This window comes from Polistes fuscatus, unplaced genomic scaffold, assembly GCF_010416935.1.
Source record: "Polistes fuscatus isolate 324 unplaced genomic scaffold, CU_Pfus_HIC Scaffold38, whole genome shotgun sequence".
NCBI lineage: Eukaryota > Metazoa > Arthropoda > Insecta > Hymenoptera > Vespidae > Polistes > Polistes fuscatus.
In genome coordinates, this window is record NW_025113116.1 from 269,124 (window position 1) to 282,251 (window position 13,128).

Consider the following 13,128-nt stretch of genomic DNA (forward strand, 5'->3'; position numbering starts at 1 on the left):
CAGTTAAAATACTTTACCGAGTAAAAATTATGTATAATATTATTTTTTAATTCAATTGATGGGGCTCTGCTTCTCTTTTTATATTTTTTTATTTCCTGCATAAGCTACTTTCTTAATTAAGTTTATTTATGTATGCGACTCTACATTTTATATTCCAATCAAAAACCGTAACACATCCATAAAAAAGTCTTCATTTCAGCAGCAGATTTCTGCATATAAATTTCATTTTCCCATGGGATAACGATATAAAAATTTCTTTAAACTAATGTCTCCTTCGTAAAAATTTTATGTGAATGTGAACACACAATTATTTTTCGCAGCCTATAAGCTTTACAACTTTTAGCGTTTGATTGTGATGGATACTTTTTTAAAATATATTGTTATAACGATAGAAATAGGCATTACACTTCTCTGCATTAGTTTTAGACAAAACTCGAAAACTGAAACAAGAATATAAATGTACACTGACACTGGTCAAAAAGCTTCAAGAGATTATAGTTTAATGCGGATTATTTTTTCCCAGTGTGATAAAAAAAAAATGGTTTCATCAAAAATCTTTCATGATTTCAATATCGTCGGCTTCTTCTTATTATTGTTAAAAATAATACACTCTGTTTTCCAGTAAAATGATTGATCATCTATGCGAAAATAATAAGTTTTCTAATGCTTTGGCTAAATATTTTTTAAGAGAATTTTCAAGAAAATTATAATATCTTTTTCTTTCAGAAGAAGACAGAGAAATACGCTGTCACTACTTCTGTTTCATCTAGTGCTAGAATCTGCTATCAAAGAATTGCAGAAAATTAAGGATGGTCTGCAGCTGAACAGGGCAATGCGACTGCTAACGAATGCGGACAATATTTCTTTGTTAGGGAACAATAAGAAGAAATTAGTTAATATCACAAGAACATAACTGGACCAAACAAGAAAACTAGTGTTGCAAATAAGCGTGGAAAAATACAAATATATAGTCACAGATAGAATGCTAAATTTTCATAATATCGGAAATTCTGTCGTAAGTGATAAAATTTATGAATGGCCTGAATGGATGAAAAACGACCCGCGTATAAAATACTTACTGGTATACCCAGTGGGAAAATACCATTGGGTAGATCAAGGGATAGATTAGAGTACAATACCAGGAAGGATATTAAGGAAATGGGATATGATGATCGCGAAAAATGGGATCGCGCTTAGGAACAGAAAAACTAGCGGGATTTTTTATATACGGCAATGAGCTATCGAGCTCCTAACGCCACCTAATAATAATATTACTCTATATAACATGTCTTCTCTTTTTTTCAGCTTGGCAATAAGAAGGCACGCACAAGCACACATATATACAACGCATAGTAAAAAAGAGTAAGAAGGCTACGATGCACCGCACAAAATAGAGACCGCGATATTAGGAAACACAGTATACTTTAATCTACCTCATTATTTCGCAGGCTAAATCCAATAGATTCATATGTATGTCTTTTTTTAATGATCATTTTCATTTTTAATCGTCATTTCCGTTTTATCGAATGCGTATTATCGGATTTCAATCATAACGATCCTAATGATGTTTTCACGTGAAAAATTACAATAAACACTCAGTATTCAATGTAAAAATAAAAATATAGAAAATTATGATTGGGAATTAAGCAGACAGCAAAAAAGTTGAAAAAATAAACTACTCATTTTAAAAATATAATTTTTAAAGTCTTAAAAAAGCACAACTTCGCCTACATGATCGTAAGGGTCATGTTGCCGGTCCAAAGCCCGGATAAAGGAGGAGGGTTGTTAGGTTAGGTTAGCTACCTGCCTGACGTAAAATAAAGCACAAGCTCGAAGAAACCACAATGCGCCTCGGAATAGGACGGATGCACTGATGACTGAATTGGAAAAGAAAAAACATTACCAGGATTGCCTCTTGGAATGTAAAATCCCTTAATAACAAAGAACAAGAAATTCTAAAAGAACTTGAAAATCAGAAAATAGACATTGCTGCACTCCAAGAAACGAAGAAGAAAAACAAGGCCAAAGAATATACGGTGAATATATTGTGATATACAGCGGCGGAGAAAAGAGCGAACGAGCTAAGGAGGGTGTCGCCATTGCCTTACATAAAAGATACATCAACCAGATCGAAAGATTTAAACACATATCATCACGAATTGTTCTGCTCGAGTTGCTGATGATTCGTCCCCACTTAATATCTGTCCATTTATGCACCAGACGAGAATAAACGAAGCAGAAACGTGAAGACTTCTACAAAGAACTTGAGCGTATCATTGAATCACTACCCCCGAAGGAACGAGTAATAATATTAGGGGACTTTAACGCTCGCATTGGTCACTAACCGATCCCCGGCATAATGCAGAGATTCCATGAGCAAACACTGAATAAGAACGGAAAACTCATGATAGACTTCTGCTCCCTAAATGGATTTAGAATCACAAACACATTTTTCAACCTCAAAGAGCAACACAAGTACACTTTTGGCAACATACGGGGTCAACGCTCAACCATTGATTATATCTTAACCAATAGTTATATACCATCATCTGAAATCTTGGATGTGAGAACACTTAACTCAGCCGACGTTGGAAGCGATCACAGTCTACTTCTTGGTAAATTTAGAATCAAATGCCACCACAAAAGAAAAGATCAAAGTCACGTAACAAACGAAGAAACAATAAAGATAGATACTTTCTTGGATACAACAACACGAGAATTATAGAAAAGACGTTTAAGACAAAAAATCGAACTAAACCCAGCTGATAATCGTGACGAAGAAAACACTATATGGCTGAAACTAAAAACAAACATAAAAAGCGCGGCCATAGAGGCATTGGGAACCAAGAAATGTAAAAAACGAGGCGTCGCAAAAAATAAAACTCCATGGTTCTGCGAAGAGATAAAAGAACAATGTAAGAAAAAAAGCAAGCCTATCTTAAATGTCTAACAACTAGAACTGCCTAGTCTTACAACGCATACAAAAATATCAGGAACGAAACTGGTACGCTAGTTAGAAGAATGAAGAACATGCACTGCGAAAAGTTCTCAAAACAACTAGAGAAGGACTTTTACGGTTTCCAAAAACAAATGTGGAGATTCATTAGAAACCAGAAGAAAGAAATTACGGAATTAATACCAGTAAGCCAAATTGATAAAGAAACATGGACCGCATATCTAAAAGACCTATACAAGGATGACCAACCTAACACAACACAAGGTGTCCCAGATATCATGATAAATAATAACATCTCTATCGACGAAGCTGACATGAGAAAAGCACTATATGGATTGAAAAACAGGAAGAGCTCTAGTCAAGACGGCATCGCAAATGAACTCCTCAAATACGGTGAAGAAAGATTGGTTCAGGAGTTGACGATTCTCACACAAAGTATCCTCGAACAAAAAAATATTCCGGACGAATGGAGAACAAGCATAATGATTTTACTCTTTAAAAAAGGAGATAAAAAACAGCCCGGGAACTATAGAGGAATAAATCTGCTATGCACTACCTTGAAATTAGTCACCAAAGTAATCTCAAATCTTATCAGTGAAAGGATAACACTAGCTGACGAGCAACAAGGGTTCAGACCTGGACGATCATGTACAGATGCAGCATTCGTCGTCAGACAAATAACTTTAAAGTCGATAGAATACAATAAACCGGCGTTCATCTGCTTTATAGACCTAAAAAAAGCGTTCGATAGGATACGACTAACTGATGTGGTTCATCTCCTCTATAACAGACAAATACCAAACAACATCATAAAAACAATAGAAGATATTAGGGGGACCGGAAAGTAATGTCGTTTCTGCGCATGCCAATACTTGATTGTCATTTGTCAGCTCATTGTTTGGTTCAGAGGCGTACCAAAGACATTGTGAGGTTATAGTGATTTCTTTACTTATAGACAATTGAATTACAATTTTTTTTTGTAATTTTGGGTAAAATGGCCAGCCAAATACCAGAAGAGGTACACATCCGGCATTGCATGCTCTTTGAGTTTCGCAAGGGAAATAACGCAACAGTTGCTACCAAAAACATTTGCGATGTTTATCCAAATGCACTGGACATTCGTAAATGCCAAAGGTGGTTTTCCAAGTTCAAATCGGGTAATTTTGATCTTTCCGACTCGTATCGATCAGGAAGACCATCAGCGTTAGACAACGACGTGTTAAGGGCGGAAGTGGAAGCAAATCCGTGTCAGACGATCGAGGAATTGTCAAACAGTCTCAACCAACCTTGGTCGACCATCCAAGAACATTTAAAGCAGATTGGGAAAGTAAGCAGAGCAGGTGTTTGGGTCCCGCATAATCTGTCCGAACAGAATAAGGCTAACCGATCAATCACATGCAACTTATTGCTTCAACGACACAACACAGAAGCGTTTTTTGATCGCTTGATCACAGGAGATGAGAAATGGGTCCTGTATGATAACCCAAAACGCAAAAGGCAGTGGCTCTCTCCAAATGAAATCCCTCGGAGTACTGCTAAGCCAGGTTTACACCCCAAAAAAGCGCTTTTGTGTGTTTGGTGGAGTATTCGCGGCATTGTTCATTTTGAATTACTGAAACCTGGACAAACTGTTACTGCAGACCTCTACAGCGAACAATTGCAGCGAGTCAATCAATCTTTAATTGAAAAGTGGCCAGCGATTGTCAACCGAAAAGGCGTCATTCTCCAACATGACAATGCAAGACCGCACTGCGCAAGGCGAACTCTAGAAAAAATTAATGAATTGGGGTGGGAGGTGCTGCCTCATCCACCATATTCGCCCGATGTTGCACCATCGGATTTCCACTTATTCCGAGCGCTGCAACACTTTTTAAGTGGCAAAACATTTGCAAATTTGGATGATATCCAAAATGCCATCTCTAGATATTTTGCCGAAAAACCAATTAATTTTTATCGATCAGGGATTGAAAATTTACTCACTAGATGGCAAAAGGTTATTGACAATGATGGGGAATACATCATTGATTAAAAATAAAGACTCGTTAAAAATGTATGTGTTTGTATTTAGCGTAAGAAAACGACATTACTTTCCGGTCCCCCTAATATATACCAGAACAACAACATACAGGCAAAGATAGATAACGAACTAACAGAACCCAAACACTGGGAAGAGGCATTAGAACGGGTGACTCATTGAGCCCGCTACTATTCAATATTATCATGGATGAAATTATAAAAAAAGTCTGTAGATAGAGAGGTTATGGGATGGGAGATAAAGAACTAAAAATCATGCAGATTTTCAGACGACGCAGTTTTAATAGCGGAAAATGAAGACGATCTGCAGAGACTTCTACATGAGTTCAACACAATAGATCAATCTCTTTGGATGGTATTATCTACATCCAAAACTAAGTGCATGACCACATCCAAGATACCCCTTAGATGTAAATTGGTGGTTGATGGGAGCATTATACAACAAGTGATGAAGTTTGACTACTTAGGCATAGAAATTTCCAGCTTTGGTTAAATAGAAACGGAAGTAAGAACACAAGTGGTTAAGGCAACAAGAGCTGCGGCACAACTCAGTGACACCATATTCCGCAACAAACATCTCAGAATAGACACAAAAAGCCGTATTTACAAGGCCACTATAAGACCCATACTAACATATGCGGCGGAAACAAGACCCGAGACATCTAAAACCCGCCAGATGATGGAGGCAGCGGAAATGAAAATAATCCGGAGAATAACCTGAAAATCTCTATGGGATATACAAAGAAGTGAAGCCCTCAGAAGAACATGCTAAATCGACAACAACAATGATTGGGTATTGGAGAGGAAATTTCAGTGGAACGATCACATAACCCGAATGACAGGGGACCGAATTTTGAAGATCGCTAGGGATAGATCACCACTAGGAAAACGAAGCTCAGGAAGACCACGAAAACGATGGGCGGACGATATACCTAGAAGAAGCGAGTTGCGATGAAGAACAGGCAATATGCCTATCTGGACGCAGAAAGAAGAAGAAGAAGAAGAAGAAAAGCACATTTTTTATACATCGTTTGTTTAATTGCAGTTCGAACAAGAACGAGAAAATTTTTTTTTTTATTAACAAATTTTTGCATTCTTTAATATAATGGGTACCTGAACCCTTAACACACTTATATTAGCGATTGAAATACTTCTTAGTGTAACCGTTTTCTGGGCACCTTTAGCAATAAACAATTTTTTTTTTATAGCTGGTTCAATCTTAACTATAGTATTATTTAGGTAGCATATAATAATTTCTTTATTTTCCCAGCCTTACAGCAATGTATAGTGACTTGGTTTACATTTTGTTCCTTACTTACATTTATTCCTTAATCTAACATATTCCTAAACATAACAAACTCCTCCTTATCTCTATCTTAGTATTTCTTGTACTTTCCCTTATCCTACTTCCTCCAATTCATACCCTTTGATTTTGTTATTTATTAGCCTCCTTCCATTGATTGTCCAAACTTCTTAGCTATCCCTCCAACCTATCGTTCTTTTTACCCTCTAGTAGCTTCTCTTTCTTTAATTCTTTTCTCTTTACTTTCTGGCATTTCTCTATGAGGTGTTTCAGTGTTAAAGTTTCTGTGCTGCTCAGTGAGCATCTTTTTTCCCTTTGTTCTAGCCAATACCTGTTGTTCTCCTCTATATTTCCGCACCTCGCCCTCGCTAATAACTTCCTCCTCTCGTTTTTGTCAGATATTCTGGTTTCGTAGTCGTCCTTATCTGCGCATATCTCGGATTATATCTCGCTTCCTTTATTTTGTTATTTTGTATCTGTCCCTTTTCTCTCTATTCCTCTCTTCCAACAGCCCATTTACGTCTATTTCTTGCTGTCTCAACCGCTCTATTCCTAACTAGCTGTACCCGTTTTCTTTTGAGGAAATCCTCTATCTTCTTACTGATTTTGGTTTTACTAATTTCTTTTTCTTTCTCCTTCAAACTCTATTTGACCAGTGTCCTACCCTTTGCTTTTCATACTCCATCTTCGAATCTTAACGCACGTTGTCCAGCTCCTATTCTAATCTTATCTCTCTTTGTTTCTTGAGAATTATATATCCTGGCGTGTAATAATCCATCCCCAAACACCAGCGAATGTACTTCTGCTGTACTCTCTCCAGTTCAGTCCTTTCCGCCCAATCGAAGAGCTCTACTCCCAAGGGCATCACTTCTTTATCTAAGCTATCAGACATCATTATTTTTCATTTGAATTCGTCTCTGAACTTCTTTTCTCCGATGACCCAGACTTGTCTTACTACTACATTTGCTTTTTCCGTTCTCTCTCTCTCTCTCTCTTTCTCTCACATGGCTCGTCATGCTCCCGTTCCTTCGTAAACATACTCCTAAATATATAAACTTTTCACCCTTTTTTTTTGCCTTTCCTTTACATTCCCATCCTTTTTTCTTCTTCTTTCTTCTGCCCTTCCCAAAGATGAGCATTTTCATCTTTTCTGCGTTTAATTAGAGCCCTTTCCTGTCTAAATACCTCTCTAATCTTTTTACCATAGCATTCATTTCTTTTTTTTTGTCCGCAACTAATACCATGTAATCTGCATATGCCAGCGACAAAAATTTTTCCATTCCTACAACCAGCACTCCGTCTTGCTTTATCCTCAGCACTTCTTCCAGATCCGCTATGCAGACAGTAAGCAACGTAGGACTCAGAGAACACCCCTGTCTGACTCCTTTCTTCGTTCAAAATCTTCCTGTTTCTCCTTCATTTGTTCTTATTACGTTTACCGTCTCTTCATATATTTCTTTCGTTCTCTCTATTAGACCTTTCCTTACACTTCTATCCTCCATTGCCTCCCACAACTTGTTTCCTCTCACCTTGTCAAATGCTGCCTTCAGATCTGTAAAGAGCGCGTAAACTTTTCCAGCTCTCTTGTTAAGCTACTTCTCTTCTATTTGCTCCTTTATTCTTTTATTTAATATAGCTGCATATACCTTGTACGCTGTTTCCAGTAGCGTTATCCCTCTGTAATTTTTCACATCTTCTACATCTCTTTTTTTAAATATAAGCACTGTAATTCCATTTCTCCACTCGCTTGGGAATCCTTCGATTTTCCATACTTCTTTTAGGATCTCTTTCAATTTTTTCCGTGTTGTTCTTTCACAGAACTACAAAGCTTCGCTCGGGATGCCGTTTTGTCCTACTACCTTCTTCCTCTTTAGTATTGCCAATTGTCATTCTATTTCATCGTCTTTTAGGTCCTTCTCATCTCCTTCCTTTTCTAGAAGTTCCCATTTTGTTGTCTCACTAGGGGACCTCACACTGAGGCCGACACGGATTTTAACGAGCTTTGATATATTAGTAGTATAATTTGAGGTTGTTATCGTGGTAAAGTATTTTGCCCTAACGCTCAACCATTTTTGAGAAAAAATCTTTTGAAATTTCGGATTTTGTTTTATACATATTTATATTATCTTAAATTCAACCGTCTTTCAAGTGACGCACTAGCGTATCTAGTAGCGTTCTCGCTTTTCGTGCCGCTAGTAAGTGTTCGATCCTTCATGGGGGAATTTATTTTTAATAATTTTTTTCTGTCTGTTTTCAAATTATTTTTTCATATTTTTTAATTTTTAAATATATACAGGAAAGAAAAAATTAATTATTACAAAAAAATTAGAAATAATAAATTTTTTCACATCTTGCGAAAATAATAATGGAAAAGTTTATCTTTGAATTACAGTTAATATTTTATTTTTTAAAAGGTATATAAAAATAGATAAATTTTTAATGTACTAACAAATACCAATCGTATATATTCTAATCATTACAAAGTTCATGTATAATTTTTTTATATCTATGAATCTTAACATTTATTGTACATTTATTATTATTTATTAAACGCAGGTTCCAGAGTGATAGTTCTCGTAAAATCATTCAAAACAATAAATTTTTTCACATCTCGCGCAATTAATAAAAGATGACCTCTTACATGAACAACGATTTTTTAAAAGAATTGTTGAAAAACAAACTTGATTAACATTTAAAAATATTTCTCTTTTATTTGATTTTAATAATTTCAAAGCGTACCATGCATATCGAATCATTTTATGAAAAATTTTTGATGACAATTGATGATGGACTATTGATTGTATCTTGATACAATCTTCACGAGAGATAAATCTTCATTTATCTATTTTCATATACCTGTTAAAAAATAAAATATTAACTTTAGTTCAAGGATAAACTTTTCTTCTATTATTTTCGCGAGATTTGAAAAAATTTATTATTTCTAATTTTTTTGTAATAAATAATTTTTTCTTTCCTGTATATATTTAAAAATTAAAAAATATTAAAAAATAATTTGAAAACAGACAGGAAAAAGTTATTAAAAAAAATTGTCCCCATGAACGATCGAACACTAACTAGCGGTGCGACAAACGAGAACGCTACTTGATACGCTAGCAAGCCACTTGTAAGACGGTCGAATTTAAGATAGTATAAACATGTATGTAACAAAATCCAAAATTTCAGAAACTTTTTTCCCAAAAACGGATGAGCGTTATGGAAAAATACTTTACCACGATAACAACCTCAAAGTATACTACTAATATATAAAAGCTCGTTAAAATCCGAGGGTATCCCAGTTTAAGGTTCCCTTGTCAGACTTTTCTTCTTTTCCTCCTAACAGTTCAAATAAGTATCCCCTCCATTCCTCATTCGTTATTTTCTCTCATATAGTTACTCTCCTTTTCCTCCCTTATTAATATTCTTCCAAATCTTTGCTTCCCTTTTCGCGTTTCTTATTTATTCCATTTCTTCATTTTTCCTCCTTTCTTGTTTCTCTTTGCATAACTTCTTTTGTTCTGCTTTTCCTTCCAAATACTCCTTCCTCTCTATTACACATCTTTTTAACATTTTATACAGTTTCTTCAGCTTCCTTTTCTTTCTTGTACATTCTATGTCTTTTAAAATCTTCTCTCCTAATTCTCTTTTTCTCTGTCAAATTATTTCTCTTACCGTGCATCTCTTATTCCTACTTGTAATTCTTTCCAGTTGTTCTTTAACCTTTCTTTGGTGAATTCTTTGGTTCTGGTACTTTCCTTAATGTTTGTTATCTTCTCTTTGCTCTAGTTTATAATCACTGTCGTGGTTACTTTCTTTTCTTTCTTCCTTCTATATTTTTCAGCTATATCAATTTGTAGACTGAAGGGAAGGTTGTCCGATTCCGTCCTTCCCTCGACTCTAAATCTCTTTATCTTTTTCCATCCTGCTTTGTTCAGTAAGACGTAGTCAATCACCGTAGCTCCGCCAACCCTCACGTAGGTACATTCTCCTTCCCTATACATCGCCCTCTACCTTACCCTTCGCTATATGCCATCTTCTTTCCTCCGTTAATCTTATTAGATGCTCTCCTTCTGCGTTTTTTGTATTGTCCTTTGATTTCCGTCCTTCTTCCTGTTTACCGTCGCATATTTAATCTTTCGTTCATAGTATTTCTCTTTCTTCTTCCTTTGATATCATTCTGTTCATTTTTTCTTCTGTTTCTTTCATCTCTTCTCTGTTTTATACTGTCAGTACGGTCCATGTGTCATTCTCTTTTCTCATATTCCTTTTCACTACTCTTTTTAGCTTTATCATCTTCTCTTTCACGTTCAACTCTTTCCTTATTCCCGTAATGATCACCCCCTTTGCTCTTCCTTTTTTCTTCTTATTTTTCGCGTATTAGCAACTCCAGTTGTTTTCCTTTGGTAGCCTATTCTTGATTTTTTCTCAGCCCTCTTCCTCGAATAACGTTTCTATTAGACCTAGCCCATCGAAGTTCCGTACGTACTCTCAGAAATATTTATCCTTATTCGTTATTTCCGCTACTCTCCAGAAACGAACTCTTCCCCCCTGCTTCTTCTCGTTTGCCTTTTTTACTCATCTTTCACTGCTGCTCCGCTGGTTCTTTACCGAAAATTCGGCTTATCCGAGAATTCTCCCTTACTCTTACGCCAGAAAATTTATTTATCGATTACCCTTATTTTTTAAAACCCTATTCTTACCCTGCTCCTTTTTCTCACTTCCTCCTTTGCTGTTTCTACTAGGTATCTTTGGATGTCTCTTTCCTCTCTTATCAGGTCGTTATCTATGTATATCGTGCTTCCTTTGACTTTGCTTTTGTTTTTCATTACTTCTTGCTTTGACTCCCAGTTATCTAGGACTGTAAGGATTATCTATCTTTCTCCTTTTATTACTCTTGACCACTTACTTTCCTCTTCTCTCCTAATCCAAAGTTGCTTATTAACAGCCGGTCTACCTGTTTTTTCCAGTCTTTTTTCCTTACATTTGCATCTCCTATTACAACGTTATTTCTATTTTCAAGCTTGACTTGCTTGTCGATTATATTTTTCATTTTTCTTATCTCCGCTCCTATTCTTTTCTCTGTTACTTACCCTATTTTTTCTTTCATCTTTCTTAATTTTTGTTGCAGATTTTGCTCGTTTCCTCTTCTTCTTCTTTCCTTTAATTGACTGATTCTTTCTTCGATTTCTCGCCAATTTACCTTCCACTCCTCTTTTTCTCTTTTCCGATTTCTTTCACATTCCTGTAACGCCTTCTGGAGCTCTTTGATTCCTTTCTGGCTTTTGTTACTCACCCTGTCCACAGTCTGCCTAAAATTTCTAACTTCCTCCGTCAGCAGACTAATCGATACGCTGAGTCCTCTCAGCAATTGCTCCTTCGTTTACTCTATCTCTTTATTCTTTGCATTTTCCTTTCTCTTCTTTATATTTAAATACTGCTCTATTGCATTCCTTGTCTCATGCCTTATCGTTCTTTCTGCGTTAGTTGGTCTTTATCTCCTCGTTTTCTTAACTTCAAACCTTACTTCTGTTTTATAGTCTATGTCGTTCCTTACCTTATCGACCCCGTTGTTTCTGCTTCCGTTCTTTGTTCCTTCCATTTCCTACGTTCGCTTAACCAAACCTCATTTCTTCCCGGATATTTAGTCTTCTCTTTTCTCTTATTCTGCCTGTTTTATTTCTAAACTCTTACTTCCTCTATCTCATCTTTTGCTCCCGCTTCTTTTAAGCCCACTATCATCTCTCTTCTTTTCCTATTGCTTCCTAATTTTCTATAAAAAGTTCGTACTCCCACTGACGTACACCGCTTCAAACACTCCCTCTACCTAAGTCCTTTTAGGTAGCTTATATTAAGTATTGTATTATTGTCAGGTTTTTTTTTTAAGTACATATAAATCATATAGAAAGCGGAGAATTATATGTTTTTATTAAATATATGTAAGAATTCAAATATAGAGATATATATTTATAATGGTAATAATAAAGTAGTATTTATTAATAAATACTTAACAAGGTATTATGTTTTTAAGAGATAGAATAGTAAGTATCTATAATCTAAACTAATGCTACGATATACTAAGTTTAACTCTCTACGTCCGCAAACAACCACAAGGAACACCCGAATCCGACTCGTCGTCGCCTATCGTAATCCTTCGCCGTTCCCCGTTGTCTTTTTTACCTCCCGTTAAACTTTTCCCATGTCGTCTCAATCAAAAACTACCACAGAACGCACCACCAGTCCCTTCCGTCGCCTACTTATACCCTACATCCCCTCCATCGTCTTCCGTTGTTTCTTCGTCATTCCTTCTGGAAACTTCCCGATCATTCCACACCACGCACAAAGGCTTTTCCGGTATTTCACATTATCGAGAACGTTCGAGAGGCTTCGATGTAGCTACACAAAGGCGACAAGTCCAGATGATGTAACCCTAAACCTAAACAAATATCCTAAACTAACGCAACGGTCCCTTTCTTTATCCTCACTTGATGCGTTCTTTCATTCCTTTCTCACACTCATACCATTACACATTCATATCTATACTTTTAAAATAATTCAAAACCCCACATATATTTATTACTTGATACCCAAGCTTTACGAGTAAATCCATTAGGTATCAGAAGCAACAGAGTAATGAACGTTTCTTAGAAATACACGTAACAAATGTTCTTGTTTTATATGAAACGTATCAAAACTACCATTAGATGATTGTAATAATTTACAATAACGATTACGTGATCTATATAGGTTAGCAAAGGTGGAAGTATTTGTGACGATTTTTTATTTTCAGGGATATCTTTATGCTTACTTAAAATTAAAATAAAAAATCTTTTAGCAGTGG

The 13,128-nt window shown here is 35.9% G+C and overlaps 1 protein-coding gene across 1 annotated transcript; it reads left to right on the forward strand.

The window, feature by feature from the left end:
- Nucleotides 1-3,950: 3,950 nt before the first annotated feature.
- Nucleotides 3,951-4,985, forward strand: LOC122520504 (histone-lysine N-methyltransferase SETMAR-like). The gene has a single exon (XM_043640561.1). It carries the CDS (start codon nucleotides 3,951-3,953, stop codon nucleotides 4,983-4,985), a length of 1,035 nt encoding a protein of 344 aa, XP_043496496.1.
- Nucleotides 4,986-13,128: the final 8,143 nt, after the last annotated feature.